At 41.9% G+C, this 16,265-nt stretch overlaps 1 protein-coding gene across 7 annotated transcripts in view; it reads right to left on the reverse strand.

Annotated features, from left to right (window-relative positions):
- REPS2 (RALBP1 associated Eps domain containing 2) overlaps positions 1-16,265 on the reverse strand; it is a 233,760-nt gene that overhangs the window by 158,083 nt on the left and 59,412 nt on the right. For all 7 annotated transcript variants that reach the window (XM_027095715.1, XM_027095714.1, XM_027095710.1 and 4 more), the window contains exon 2: positions 8,810-8,933. In XM_027095715.1, coding sequence (XP_026951516.1) covers positions 8,810-8,933 — 124 coding nt within the window. The remainder of the gene's footprint in view (positions 1-8,809; positions 8,934-16,265) is intronic.

Here is a 16,265-nt window from a genome sequence, read left to right on the forward strand (position 1 = left end):
CACAAAGAGAACTATGCCTCTCCTTTTTTAAACATGTGACCCTCTAAGGGAAAAAATCCTTTGTTTTCCCACGTTTGATGGAGTCATGAATGTAAGAAATACTTCAATCTCTTCAATTCATTAGAAGAAACATAAGCAGCATAAATGCAGTAACAAATGGCAAATTACAAAGTGGCAGCTGCTGTGCAGTGTCCTCCAACGCTGTCCACTGGAAATATAATGTCAGCCACATATATCATTGTAAATTGTGTAGTAGCTACATTACCAAAAAAAAATGTTAAGTAAAGAAGCCAGTGACAAAAATACAAATACTACATCGTTTCACTTACATGAGGGATCAATCGTCAAACTCATAAAAACAGAAAGTAGAATGGTGGGTGCCAGGGGCCGGGGGTGAAGGGGAGTGAAGAGTTGTTTAACGGGGGCGGAGTTTCCATTTTGCAAGGTGGGGAGATTGGTCGCACAACAACGTGAATATACTAAACACTACTGAACTGTACACTTAAAAATGGTGAAGATGGTAAATTTTATGTTCTATATATTTTGTCACAATTAAAATTTTTAACGTTGAAAAAAGCACAAAAGATACAGGTGAAATTAATTTAGTGTATTTTAACCCAATGTTATAGATTACAGCATGTGATCAAGATAAAAATTAATATAATAGTTTACATTCTTTTTTCAGACTAATGCTTCAAACCCCCATGTGTACTTACCTGTACCACAGACCTCAATTCAGATACACCACATCTCAGGCACTCAGGCGCCGCAGTAGTGTGGCTACTGGCTACCCTACTGGAACAGCACAGTTTGGCTGATGGTTGCTATGAAGGAATGTGGACCATTATGGCCAGAAATCTGGATTTGACTAAGAAATACTATAATGTTAAATGTTAACAACTAACTGATTTCTTCTTAAATTACGTAAGGAGTATTTTGTATGGAGGGATGATTTATATAAAGCTTAAGTGTACCACTTGAAGACTTTTAACAAATGTATGTATAAGCTCATAGCAAACACCCAAATTAAGATACATTTCCATCATATAGAATTTGCCTTCATATCCCTTTCTAGTTAATCCCCTCGCCTTGTCCCACTTAGCAACCTATTCTAATTTCTAAATCCACAGATTACCTTTGCCATTATAGAACTTCACATAATGGAATCATACAATATTAATCTTTGTGACCACCTTCTCTGACCAACACTTTGTCTGTGATAATCATCCAATGCACCACATAATCATCCAAAGACATAGTTCATTCTTTTTCATTGCTATGAAATAATCTATTTTTATGAATACATTGAAATTTTTTAAATCCAGTCTCCTGTGATGAACATTTGGGTTGTTTCCAGTTTGGAGCCATTAGGAATATAGCTGCTGTGAACATTCTTATAAATGGTTTTTGACAGACATGAATTCATTTATCTTGGGGATATACCTATGGACCACATTCAACCTGCTGCCTATTATTATGTACAAAATAAGCTATAAGGATGTATTGTACAACAGAGGGAATATAGCCAATGTTTTATAATAACTACAAATGGAGTATAACCTTAAAAAATTGTGACTCACTATACCGTATACCTGTAACTTATATAATATTGTACATCAAGGTATACTTCAGTTTTAAAAAATAGTATTACCATTAAAAAAAGAATGGGTTTGGGCTTCCCTGGTGGCGCAGTGGTTGAGAATCCGCCTGCCAATGCAGGGGACATGGGTTCGAGCCCTGGTCTGGGAAGATCCCACATGCCGCGGAGCGGCTGGGCCCGTGAGCCGTGGCCGCTGAGCCTGCGCATCCGGAGCCTGTGCTCCGCAACAAGAGAGGCCGTGATAGTGAGAGGCCCACGCACCGTGATGAAGAGTGGCCCCCGCTCGCCGCAACTAGAGAAAGCCCACGCACAGAAACAAAGACCCAACATGGCCAAATAAATAAATAAATTTAAAAAAAAAAAGAATGGGTTTTACATTTTTGAATGTTTGGAAAACATCAAAAGAAAAATATTTCAGGACGTGAAAATTATGAAATACAAATTTCAATGTCCATAAATAGTTTCACTGGAACACAGCCACACTCTTTTGTTTACATATTCTCCACTTCTGCTTTCACAGTTCTGGGGCAGAGTTGGATATTTGCAACAAAGGCCATATGGCTCACAAAGCCTAAAATATCCACTACCTAGCCCTTTACAGGAAAAGTTTGCTGACCCCTGTCTTACACAATACAGTGGTTCAAGTAAAATGTAGTCTTACTAAAACAATACAGTTGCATTTAATGGAAAAATATTTTACATTAATTGACTTTTAAATTTTAAATAATTTAAATTAATTATTAATTTAATTAAAAATTCAATTCCCCACTCGCACTACACACATTTTTAATGCTCAATAGCCAGCCGCACGTGGCTAGTGACTACCGTATGAGACAGCACAGTTTAGATGGTTGGCCAAAAAACTACAAGGCAGCTACTATTGGGATACCCCTTCTCCAGGTGAGCCATTTAAGCTCAAAGAGGTTAAGAAACTTGCCTGAGGGTACACAAATAAAGAGTGATGGAGCAGGGATTCAAAATCAGGTAGTCTACTGCTAGGGCCTACACTCTTAGCCACTAGGCTACACTGTCATCCTGAAAATTAAAATAGTCTTTGTATTGCAGGTTTGAACATTCAGGCTGAAACTGTGGCGTGTCAGAGGGGGAAATGGTCTAGAGAAAATCTACTGGAAGTATCCACATCTTACAGGTGAGGAACTAAGCCCAAGAAGGGGAGGGTGGGTCTTGTCTTACTCATGCAGCAAAATGGCGGCAGAGCTACAGTCTTAACAACACTCCTGGCCTCCTGGGGCTCCCTTCTCTTCCCACTACTTTTTGTCGCCCATCCATTTATACCAGTTACTTATAGGTTAACAAAAATTAATGACAACGATGTTCAGTAATTCCAAAGTGAAGCCAAACCCACACATTTTCCTTAAGTTACTTGGGAAAAACATCAGGTTGGTCTTACTAACCCAAACCTGGGTTGATCAAAGCCTTATAATCGCCTATCTGCGCTATCCACCTGTTAATTTGGAAAAATTTGTTGCTAATTTGGAAATGGGAAGCTAGATAGCTAGATGAGCAGGTAAAGGCTGCTGTGGGAAGGCTGATCTTATAATTTTTTGGAGGGGTGATGGTAAGTTACAGTTATCCATTATCAATTTCATAAAAGAGCACATTTAACAAAAGGAAACCAAAAAAACCATCTTAAAATTGAACACATTTCCTTTTATAAATAACTCAATCCTTTGTCCTAATTCTTTCTCCTTTCCCTGCAGACTGTGCCAGACTACCACCAGGTCAGGAATGAGGAACACAGCCCTAGAAACCACATGAATCACATTATTGCACTACTGGGGTTCAGAGACTCCCCTTTAAAGGAGCTGTGGGAAAAAATCAAGGGGTCTGTCATGTTGGATAAGAAAGTAAATTACATCTTTATTCTCCCTACCCTAACCATAAGTTAGCATTTCTTTCAATTATGAATGTAAGCAATGAACTGCTGTAATATCGTCAGCAGTGCTTGCAACTTTGTCACCCGCCGAAATCAGATATTTTTATATCACATTACAGTTGCTGTGGACATCCTGAAGTACTGTTTATGTTCATCACTACTCTGAAAGTACGCTAGTTATTTGGATCACAGATCTTTTATTTAATACATTAATAAAGAAGCATGTATACTGCTATATAACAACTTTTTTAAATATCTCAGTTTTAATTTCAAAATACAGTTGACCCTTGAACAACACAGCTTTGAACACAGTGAGTCCACTTACACGCGGATATTTTTCAAGAGTAAATACTACAGAACTACACGGTCTGCGGCTGGCTGGGTCCATGGATGTGGAGGAACCGCGGATATGGAGGGCTGACTATAAATTATACATGGATTAACCCTCCAGTTGTTCAAGGGTCAGTTTTAATTGGTTTCCTTTATAATCCCACATCGTTGTACGCATTTAAAATATTACTCCAAAACAGAGACACAGAAGAAGAAAAAAAAACGGAGGGGGAGGGGGGGGGGGGGGGGGGGGGGTACAAATTGGTGGATTGGGAGTGACATAGATACAGCACTATGTATAAAATAGAGAACTAATGAGAACCTGCTGTATAGCACAGAGAACTCTACTCACTGCTCTGTGGTGACCTAAATGGGAAGGAAATCCAAAAATGAGGGGATATATGTATACATATACCTGATTCACTTTGCTGTACAGCAGAACACAACATTGTAAAGCAACTATACTCCAATAAAAACTTCTTTAAAAAAAACAAAAACATTACCCCAAGAAGGGGTCCAGAAGCTTCACACTGCCAAAGGGGCCCATGGCACCAAAAAGCTTCAAAACCCTACTCTTGACCCCGCTACACCTTCCCTCGGTCCTCACACCCACTCTTGGCCTGTCTTCGGAAAGGAGGAAGGTACAGGAGCTCCCAGGGCAAATGTTCGCACGTGGTTTCCTCTGCAGGAATTCTCTGCTGGCCCTGAACTTCACACCCGCCGTCCGTCCTTCTAAGTCAGCTTTCACCAAACGTGTCGCCCCAGCTCCCACTAGGGTGAGGCCAGAGAGAAGCCTGGGGCCAGCCCTCTCAGGGCCGTGGAAAGGCAGTGTCAGCACTTGCAGGGCCCGGGGAGCAAGCGCAGGGAGTTATACACCCTGGGCGCCTCTTGTCTACCCCCAGTTCAGGCCCTGATGTGACCAAATCTGTACTCAGAGCTTAAGCAAAGCTCCTGAAAATACTCCACCCAGCTGTCTTCAGAAGTCACTCTGAACCCTGGCTCCACAGAAGAATCACCTGGGGAGCTCTGAAAACCCCCCTCGCTCAGGCCACACCCCAGGCTAATTTAATGATAATTTCTGCAGGTGGCCCCAGGTACTCGTATTTTTTATTTTGCATTTAAAGTTACCCAGATGGGGCTTCCCTGGTGGCGCAGTGGTTGAGAGTCCGCCTGCCGATGCAGGGGACGCGGGTTCGTGCCCCGGTCCGGGAAGATCCCACATGCCGCGGAGCGGCTGGGCCCGTGAGCCATGGCTGCTGAGCCTGTGCGTCCGGAGCCTGTGCTCCGCAACAGGAGAGGCCACAACAGTGAGAGGCCCACGTACCGCAAAAAAAAAAAAAAAAAGTTACCCAGACGATTCTCAAGGGCAGACGAGGGTGGGAACCAAAGCCTGAGAAAGATGACTTCTGTAGGCATCCCTCAGCAGTTCCAGGTGAACCTGAATTCCAAATGTTTGAGTTTAAAGAGTGACAGCTGATTAAGACTCGCTCCCCATGCACAGGCATTTATGTCTTCATTCATTCAGTCAGTCATTCATTCATTCAACAAACATGCTCTGAGTACCCACAAGGCCCCTCAGTGCAGGGATTACCAGAAGCTCCTCCTTTCCCCTTGGACTTGCAGACTGCTAAGGAAGACAGACAAAAAACTTGTCAAACCTGTAAAGGAGTATTTACAAACTCTGATAAAAGTGCTATGAAGGAGCGGGCGGTGAGAGAGAATAAAGTAGGGAGGGGCCTGCCACATTACCTAGCATTATCTAATGGGCCCATCCAAGGAGTACCTCATTCCCTAGGGATGTGTGCTTTTTAAGTTACTATTTACTCTTGATTAGGCATTTTACAATTCTGAAAGTGTAGATATTAACTTGTAGAAAACTGTTAGCTAACAAATACTTCTTGTCTGACAGCAATGCAAATGAATTTTATCTTAGAAAAGAGTATAATAACCCAGTTACAGTTTTATTGCACTGTAGGGCATTAATCAATTTTATATGTAATTTAGCAATCTTATTCCAGCATTCTTTCTTTCCATGACTATAAATACTTCTGACTTTCTTGAACCAGCTTTACTACATGCTGGTTCCTTTGTTGATGAATTAATTTGACAGGACATACTTTAGAAAGGATGGTGGGGGCGGCCTCGGAATCCTGAAGAATAAGGAGGAGGAGCCAGCATGGGAAGGAGAGGGGGAAGAACAGACCGCTAGCAACCCAACACCTCGACATAACATATGGTCTTTCCTACAACAGGAAAAGAGGTGGCCCAGAAATGGCTAGAAGGCCAGTGAGGCTGGGGGACAGACTGCAAGCAAGAAGAAGAGGTTTGAGATGAGGATGGAGAAGTAGGCAGAGACTAGGTTATGCAGGGCCTTACAGATCAGTGTAGGGACTCCGAACTTAGCACTATGTACAACAAGCAACCACTGGGAGGGTTTCAAGAAGCTGGATAAAATGATCTGGTGGCTATTTTGAAAAGACCACTCTTACCGCTGTGTGGGAAAAGAGACTGGCGTAGAGAATAGAGAAGGCCAAGAAACCAATGACAAAATCATCGTGGTGCTCAGGTGTGGCTGCAGGTGGCCTGGTCCAGCAGAAGCAGAGAGATGGAGGGAATGGGCAGTGGATTTTGATGGATTATATTGTGAATGAGGGAAAGGGGGGAATCAAGAAGGGCTTCTACCCACATGCTGTGCAGTGCAGCCATAAAATAAGAAAAAATAAATATCAAAAAAAAAAAGAATGGCTTCTAAGTTCCTGGCTTAAGCAACTGCATATGGTAGGGGTATTCAGCAAAATGGGAATGGCTAGGGGTTAGAGGTTAACATACACACAGGCACATGTCATTCATGAAATAAGGGTATGACTCTTACAGAAGGAAGGGTAGACTCACAACTCCTTGGGTGTGACAGGGCCTTTTAAAGGTAGCAGCCTTTCAGATTAGGTTCTCAGAGAGCATTCTCTTTGGCCTTCAAGGTTTGTGTCATCAAACATTAAGCTAATGGATTTCAAGCAACAAATCGGAAAATGCTAAGTAGCAGCTCAAAGTTTGGCCCTGTCTTGCCCTCATCCTTACTCAACATATGCTGACTACAAATAACTATCATTTAATAAATCTTTAAATGAAGGAAGGAAATTCAGAATTAACTCTGAGTATACTTAAACCCTCAGAGGTAAAAGGCAGCATCAGGATTTATAAAATACAATGGAGAAAGCCTTGTATTTGGGAAAAGGGTTAATCCTTTACACAAGTGATAACTTAGTCCATCCCTTCCACCCCGTCCCCCCAGGAAATTAAGCTGTAGATCTGAGCACAAATCAGGTAGAAGACTTCAGTCTAACCAAATATAAGCAACAAAGGTGTCAGAAGTTTATTCTTTTATACAATAAAGCAGCTCTTAACTCTTCCAGAAGATGAAGTTGGGGGATACTACAATAAAGCTTAATGACCATTTACAATGGAATGGAAACTATCACTGCCTACCACAAATCGAAATTCAGTGAGCTGTAACTTTGAACTAATCACAGCAAGTGAATGATAGCAGTGACCATTAGACACCAAACCGGCCACTGAAATAATACTTCATCATGAAACCTATTTTGGAACCAAATTTTCTAATACTGAGGGATGCTTTGGGGGTCAGATTTTTTTTCCCATTCGGAAAACATCCAGGATTACAGATTAGAGTCAGCACCTTACTAAACAGAAAGAATCATCAAGAAGAGGCTACTCTGCATAGCAATGAAGAGCACGGGAACTGGAGGCTGAGCTCCTGGCTAGAGCTGGTGAGAACCTTACAATCCTTAGGCAAGTTACTCAGCCTGACCCACCGCAAAGCAGGAAGCGAGCCTTTATTCCATTAGGCACTGAGATTTCAATGGTACTTGTTATCACAGCTTATCGAAGGCAATGGAAACTGACACAATTATCTAATGTAGGTAGATGTCATGAGGACTAAATGAGATGGTGTCTGACACCCACTAAGCCTTTAATAAAGGTTAGCAGGATGATTGCGGCCTCCTGATGGTTAGTGTAAAAAGCTTTCATTTCCCATAGTCAAGCTATCAGAATCTTCTCTGCTATTTGCAGCTGTCCTACAAGGTTGTCACGGACTAACCATAAATCCTCAACCCACGTCGAGGTCCACCAGGGACTTCACAGAACAGGTAGGAACAGCGGAGTCATTTTTATCTCAAAATGAGGAAAAGGACAAAGTTCCTGCATAGCTGTGTGGCCACAGGAAAGTAATTCATATCAGAGTGAACTAAAAAAGGACCTCAGCACATCCACTGAATAACCACCTTCTTTAAACAGCGTGGTAAAACCAGTACTGAAGAAGTGCAAATGATGCTAAGAGTTTGGGGCTTTACTCTTGGTTTAAGTGCTCAAGTATGTCCTGGGTTGGGGGCAGGGATAGCAAGGTAAGAAAATGGTAAATCAAAACTTTGAGAAGATAAATTCATTCTGCAAAAATCTTGGTAGCCCCCGAGTACTTAACAATCATGAAAATAGTGCTTTGGGAATTGGGAGATTAAAAGATGATCATACCTGACGTGCCTGGCAGGGAAAGAAGAGAGACAGAAGGGGCAGTTCCACTCAAATTCTCCTAGTTACTCAGCCCTAACAGAGCCTTAAACGACATTATAGATTCCTCGAGTGGAAAATTAAACGGTCTTATTATTTTGCCACAGGCTCTAGAATCCCCATCCCAATCTTTGCCGGCTAAAGAACGAAATCTATTTTTAACTGCAAGTGAGTTAAAAGGAACTAATCTCAGGTCACTCTGAATTTTTTTCTCATTAAAAAAGAAAAAAAACCACTAAGATACCTGGTAAGTTTTATTTTACTTTAAAGAAGAGTTGGAAGAAGAAAGGAAGAATTCCACAAATGCTTATAGAACAGGCCTTAAACCCACTAAAAATGGTTATCATAAACAGGAAACCTGTCATGGATAATAAAATGTATCAATGGGAGATACTTACCACATTTAATACTCTCTATCCGCACAGGGAGGCCAGACTGTGCTGCAGCAATTAATTTCAGGGCAACGTAAAATTGTGTTGGACCAAAATAACCAACCCGCTTGGCACCACAGAGTTCTGTGATCTGAAAACAGACAAGAGAAGGGATGCTGAAAACTCCATTTCATAACAGCAAAATGAGACAAAATAGATTATGAAATCTCAAGGATTTCATGGGGTAACTAACCAAAAAGTCCCTGGAGAACCTATGGGTACACGCTGGTTGGATTCTTTTTCCTCCAGTTTGCAGGGAGGTTTTCAATTTGGATAATTCAATTCTACCTACGCGTGATGTTTCAGGACTGGGTGGTTATTCCTCCTCTTTCAAAGATAAAAATAAAGGTGACGAAGAATGGCTGTTAAGCTTCTTACAAAAGAGTGACTTTTTCAGGGGGTGGATTGTAACATACAAAGTCTAAAGTCTAGAAAGTCACCGGGGTGAAGAGAGAACAGATTAGTCATAATCACTACTTGTGGGTTATCCTAGTTGATCGAAATTAAAAGTGAGTTATTTTTTTAAATTATTTTTTTAATTTTATTTATTTGTTTTTTTTGGCTGCGTTGCGTCTTCGTTGCTACGCGTGGGCTTTCTCTAGTTGCAGTGAGTGGGGGCTACTCTTCGTTGCGGTGCGCGGTCTTCTCCTGGCGGTGGCTTCTCGTTGCGGAGCACGGGCTCTAGGCGCATGGGCTTCAGTAGTTGTGGCTCACAGGCTCTAGAGCACAGGCTCAGTAGTTGTGGTGCATGGGCTTAGTTGCTCCGCGGCATGTGGCATCAGGGCTTGAACCCATGTCCCCTGCATTGGCAGGCGGATTCTTAACCACCGCACCACCAGGGAAGTCCCTTCAATGACTTCTTTAAAGTTACTTCAAAGTAACAGATACTCAAAAGTTCAAATAATAGTAAGTGGGGGTGAAGAAGTAACAAGCACCCCCACTCCCTTTGGTGCCCCAAAGGAAAACATTTTCATTTCTCCTAGAAATGTTCTCAGCATATATATATAGCACACACCTGTTTTCTTGTTGCTTATTCAAACTTTATGAAAATAGAATACCACATACTATTTTGCAACTTGCTTTTCATTTAGCATCATCCCCTGAATATTTTTCTCTAGCGTGCAGTTAAAATTACCACTTTATTTTAACAACTGCATAATATTCTGCTATAAAGATACACTGTGCATTTTTTATTATTATTCTTAGTTGGTCCTATGGATAGAGTTTTAGACTTCCAATAATTAACCTAACAAACACTTTCAGAACAAACTATAAACAGACACTAAGTAATCTGAAGAAAATTCCTATTAAAATTCAACTGGGATGTCAACAAAAAATAGCAGAATAAGGGTCTCCAAAAATTCTCTCCTCCATCAGAGCAATGAGAAACCAACAAAAATGGCCACAACTCTGGAAATTAACCAAAAGTCTGCAGCAATGCGGGGAGTGTTTATTCAAGAAAAACAGCTGAATCTCAGGAAAAACAGCAAGCTTTATGGCATTTTAAGTGGCCTTACTTCCATTCTCTCCCACCCGCATTCCAGGTATTTTCACTGTATTGCAGGCATCCCCTGCCTGCAGTCACAGCGAGACTGGCAGCCACAGAAGGAGTCAGGACAGAGCTGGGCTTCTTGGATGTGAAGACTACTGTTTGTCATCAAACTCGGGTAGTTTTTCACTATTATTTCTTCAAATATTTTTCTGGCCCTCTCTCTCTTTCTCCTGTTGGTACTTCTGGTACTTCCAGTAGCCCACAGTCCACCTCTCCTAGCCCTAGACTATGAGCTGGGGTTGGGGGGAGTGAGTCCTGTCTTCTCAGCTAGACCCACGGAAAACAGAGCCTCCACCATGTGGAACTGGTGGGGGTGGGGAGAGGAAGAGGTCGTGGCTCAGAGGCTGCTGGCTCACTGTTCTTACTAAGATTTAGGAGATTTTCTTGAATAAATGTTTCTACGTTTGCTGTATGTCTTCAGGTCAATTTCCAGAGACTTTAAATGATTATCCTTTACAATTTTTACCAGTTAAGAGGCTCTTTCACTGGAAAGAGGATCTGCTGAGTTTCTCACACTGTCATTCCAAAGTCTCAACCCTCCCGGATTCATTCTTGAGTGGAGAAGCAATAGGGTGTTATGGTAAAGAGAACAGTTCTTGGAGTAAATGACTTAGGTGTGAATCCTGGCCCTAGCACCAACCGGCTACCTGTATAACCTAAGGCAAGTTACTTATCTCTCGTGCCTCAGTCTCCCCTTAAGTGTAAACAGGTACTTACCTCATGAAGGCTAAAGTAGTAGTGCCCACAACAGTGTCCATTCAATAAACATGCCATTGTCTAATTTTTTGGTCTACTTGTTTATTTTGTTCCCATTCTAGCTGCATATTAGAATAACCCGAGGAGCTTTTGAAAAATAGAGACCTAGCCTCCACCCCCAAAGATTCTGCTTTAATTGGTCAGTGGTGTGGCCCAGGCATGGGTGACAATCCAAATGCTAATGATCACCAAACCACTCTCTCCAAACCTAACAACTCAGATACTTCATGCACTTTTCCAAAACCCTACTGGACAACTCTACGTGGATACCCTAAGCCATCTCAGACATAACATAAATTAAATAAGCCCTACTCATTTGCCCTTCCCCACATATCCTTGAACCTACAGATCTTCCAGCAGCCCTCGTCTCAGTTGCTGGCATCAACAATTCCATATCCCAAATCAGAAACTTATCTTCGATGCTAACCACATTCACATCTATCACAGAACCATCTGCCAAATCAAGGCTATCTTCTCCTTTGCCTTGCCTTAATCCTTCCTAATATCTCACCTGGCCATCGTGACATATTTTATTTTTTAATAGAATTCACACAAATTACTGTACAGGGACAGGTTTCTCTTTTAAAGTGTGACTTTCATATAATAGTGTGTCAGTTTTCCTCAGGTGTACAAGGAGGCATCAATACTTATTATCAGAATTTGTTTCTAGAAGAAATGTTGCTCTTGAAACTTAAACTTTTTTCCAATAATTTATATATTTAGCTTTTTATTGAAGTATATTCCTATAGAAAAGCATAATATACAAACAGAAAAGCATACAAATAAGTGTATAGTATGTAGTTAGATGCGTTTTCACAAATTGAATACAACTACATAACGAGCACCCAGATCAAGAAACAGGGACTTCGCTGGTGGTCCAGTGGTTAAGACTCCACGCTCCCATTGCAGCGGGCCTGGGTTTAATCCCAGGTCAGGGAACTAGATCTCACGTGCCTCAACGAAGATCCCGCATGCCCCAGCTAGGACCCGGCGCAGCCAAATAAATAATTTTTTTAAAAAAATGAAAGAAATCCAAACTTACAAGCCTCTAGAAGCCCCCCTTCGAAGCTCCTTTCAGTCACTACCCACCCGTCATTTTCCTAACTTCTAATACTACAGATTAGTCTTGCTTGTTTCTAAACTTGTTTGTGACATTCTTCCAAGTTGTTGAGTGAAACTGTGGTTCACTCATTTTTGTTGTCACTCAGTATTATTTATCCCCTGCCACTGGACATCTGTATGGTTTCCAGTTTCGGTGGGGATTGCGGGGGAGTACTGAAAGTTCCAACCCTCTAGCCATCTGGTTCCCTGGAAGCAGCTTCCAACCTTGTTACCTAGGGACTTTTCCAAAAGTCACCTCGTTAACATAAAAGACACTTTTATTGCTCTTATCACAGGAAATCCCAAGGGTTTTTGAAGCTCTGTGCCAGGAACTGGGTTGAAGACCAAATATATATTTCTTATTATAAAATCACATCACAATAGGCCATTTGCACGTAACTGATTCTCTACTAGGCTAAGCTCCATGAAATAGGGAGATGTGTGTCTTGCTCACCAGTTCCTTTCCCTGCCACGTTGATTATGCTTAATAAATAGTGGTTGAACAAATAATTTTCTCGAACCAGTCTCTCCTCAGCTCATCTTCCAACTCCAGTTCATCCTCCATAGTGCCTGCGTATCTGCCTTTTAAAAGCTAACAGTACTGTTCTCATGCTTAAAGGCATCTCAGCCTGGATCCCCACCACCTCAGGACAAAATCCTATCTTCTTAGTGCAGCATTAAACTTCCTTCACAACCTGGCCCTGAGCAGCTTCTCTAGTTTCATCTCTGGACACACACATGCACACAATTCTGTAGCTGCATTCAGCTTCTCCTGCTTTCCCAAGCACATCCTGATCTTCTACATTTCTGTGCCTAAGGTACACGGTGCAGAAGATGGGAAACTAAACAGCCTTGAAGTCAAGGTTGGTCAGGCTGAAATCTAGTTTCCTCGTATATATTGATAAAATAGAGATATTGTCTCTCCCATAAGACTATGAGGGAAAAAATTAAATAATGTACTAAATGAACCTGCTATGATGCTTAACGGTGTTCAATAATTGTTGGGTTCCATTCCATTCACCTCGACCTAGAACATCCTCACTCCCCACTAGATTAAACTCAAATGTTACTGCTCTGTAGCTCCTTCTCAACTCACCAGGTATAGTCTCTTTTCCCAGTGTACTCTCTGACTATTCAAATGTCTATAAATGTCTATCACATGATACCTTATTGTCTTGGATTTGCTCCAAAATAAAAGGAGGAAAGGGAGTAACTGGAGAGTATGGGTGAAACAAGCATTACTGAGAGTTGAAAATGCCTGAAGTTGGGTGACGGGTTTGTGAGGGCTCATCCTCCTACTGTGTATGTTTGTATACATTTAGAAATTCTCCATATTCAAGCTTTTTAATGTCTATTTCAGCACTTATCAAATATTATAATTATCTGTTTATCTCTGCCTCCCATTAAAATGTCTTCTCTCCAAGGGCAATGGTTAATTTCTATTTATCTCCTAGCGCAAGGATAGGCATACAGTATACAGTCCAAAAAATTCTCCATCAAGTGAATGAAGCAACCCTCACAAATAAAAAGTAACTGAGTTGTTTGTTTGTTTGTTTGTTTGTTTTTCTGGCTGCATTGGGTCTTCGTTGCTGTGTGCGGGCTTTCTCTAGTAGCCGCGAGCGGAGGCTACTCTTCGTTGCAGTGCGCGGGGTTCTCACTGTCATCGCTTCTCTTGTTGCGCAGCACAGGCTCTAGGTGTGCAGGCTTCAGTAGTTGTGGCCTGCGGGCTCTAGAGCGCAGGCTCAGTAGTTGTGGCACACAGGCTTAGTTGCTCCGTGGCATGTGGGATCTTCCCGGGCCAGGGCTCGAACCCATGTCCCCTGCATTGGCAGGCGGATTCTTAACCACTGTGCCACCAGGGAAGCTCAAGTAATTGTGTTTTATAATACATTCCTTACTGTGAATAAATAAATTACACATCTTCGGATACAGGATTGCCTATACATGGAAAAAAACTAACATCATCAATATAGGTGTCTTGCAGAGTAATTCCTAATATTAAGAAACTGTAATCCTTGCCACGTGAACAACTTAACAACTATATTTCAGTCAGTGTTAATTTATTATCAAGGTAACCTTCCTTTAGCACAACTATCACACAGAACTAGAAAAGCTCTTAACTAAAGGTAACTGAAATTGCTGCTAAAATATTCACTGTGGTACTTCAAGACTAACACCCAAATCTGGCATTAGTAAACCGCCTCATTTACCTTGGAATCTGTCCTTTGCTCCCATATACCAGTAGAATCACTGCTTTGTAGCCAATGTAGAATATACACACATAAGTGAGGTAAGCCCATAGGCCACTCTTCTTGCTCTTTGTACACCAAACCTCCATGAGACATGCCAAGAACTTTCTGAAATAGTCAAGCCGCAAGGATGATAAATTATAGGCCTTTGGAACTTACATATGGAATCTCGTAAGCTTGAGACTTCTCAGTCCAAACTGCAGGTTAATTCTGTAAGTTTTTTTTCTTTATTGAGGTTCAAAATGTTCTAAATCTAAATTCTCCGTGGAAAAGTTCTAAATTGTGGGTAGAAACGTTTTAATGCAATCTAAAGAAAAAATTGTGGTGCTTTATCCCAGATACTCAACTAGCAGGAGATATTTTATGTAACTGCTCCTTCAAACAGTCCCAGTTGCCAAGATTTTCTCAAAATAAAGAAAAAATGAAGACTCCACTCCTCTTCTTTAGTCTAAACTCCAAACCTGCAACCCTCTCAGCTGGACCCATCTTAGGTTACACATTGTGCAAAGTTCTAACACATAACAAGAACCTATGGACTCATGTTTGTTTTCTCAGGTGGAAGGCAAGAGATGGGATGAAAAAAAAAAAGGAATGGATGAAATCAACTTCCTCACAGCCTACAGATGTACGCTCAACTGTCGGGGTGCTGGACACGCATCAGAAAAATTCACTGACCATTTGGGAGGAACCTGGACCAAGTTCTGGAAGAAGATGGAAGGCCACTAAAATAGCTTCCCTCCTACCTAATTCTGAAAGATTAAGTGGCTGTGCTGAGTAATCAGTCCACACCCGTTCCAGTTTGCCTGAAATAATACTTTCCTTCCGAGCTGAAATGTAATAAATTTTCAAAACTGTTCAAAGGTTTGAATAAGCTTCCTCCTTCAAGTATTTTTAAAGACTTCCTCAGAGAGATTTAAAAATTCAACGTCGTGGCGTGAGGGGTTGGAAGAATTCTCCAAGAACATTAGTGGACCCCTATTTTCTATTCTCCCTCCACCACAGCTCCCCAAGTTCATAGTCTCTGCTCACAAACCTACTCCTTCAAGTCCGGCCCCCAGACTCCTGAGACCTCACACACCATACTCCACATTCCCTCCAAGATATCTTATTAAAACAAGACCGCCCCCCCAACTCAAGCAGGCTTCCGGGGCTCCTCGTGCCCTTTCTTGTAAAACCCAGAGCCCTGAGCATGGTTTTGAGCCCTCTCGTCTGGCCCAAACTACCTTGCCAACAAGCTTGTCTCCTCCCCTTCCTGCATCCAAGGCTTCAGCCACTCCAGATGCCAACCGGCCTCTCAACACAGGACAGCCATGCAGGCCTCTCAGCACCTGGCATGTCTCTCACCTGGAAGCTGGATGTCTCCCCACTTCTTTTTTGTTTGTTTGTTTTTAAATGTTTCTTTCCTTTCTTTTCTTTCCTCCCTCCCTTTCTTCCTTCCTTCCGGCTGCGCTGGGTCTTAGTTGCGGCACATGTGATGTTCGTTGCGGCATGTGGACTTCTGAGTTGTGGCATGCGGACTTCTTAGTTGCAGCATGCAGACTCTTAGTTGCAGCATGCATGTGGGATCTAGTTCCCCGACCAAGGATCAAACCCAGGCCCCCTCCATTGGGAGTGCAGAGTCTTACCCACTGGACCACCAGGAAAGTCCCCCTTCCCCACATCTTTACCCACCAGACTCTTTCTTCAAATCACCTCAAGACCAACCTTATCTTTGAAACCACAGTCAATTCCATTCTGTATTCCCATAGTCCTTTTCACTACTTTT

This window comes from Aethalodelphis obliquidens, unplaced genomic scaffold, assembly GCF_003676395.1.
Source record: "Aethalodelphis obliquidens isolate GAN/ISIS:26980383/991018 unplaced genomic scaffold, ASM367639v1 scaffold94, whole genome shotgun sequence".
NCBI classification, from domain to species: Eukaryota; Metazoa; Chordata; class Mammalia; order Artiodactyla; family Delphinidae; genus Aethalodelphis; species Aethalodelphis obliquidens.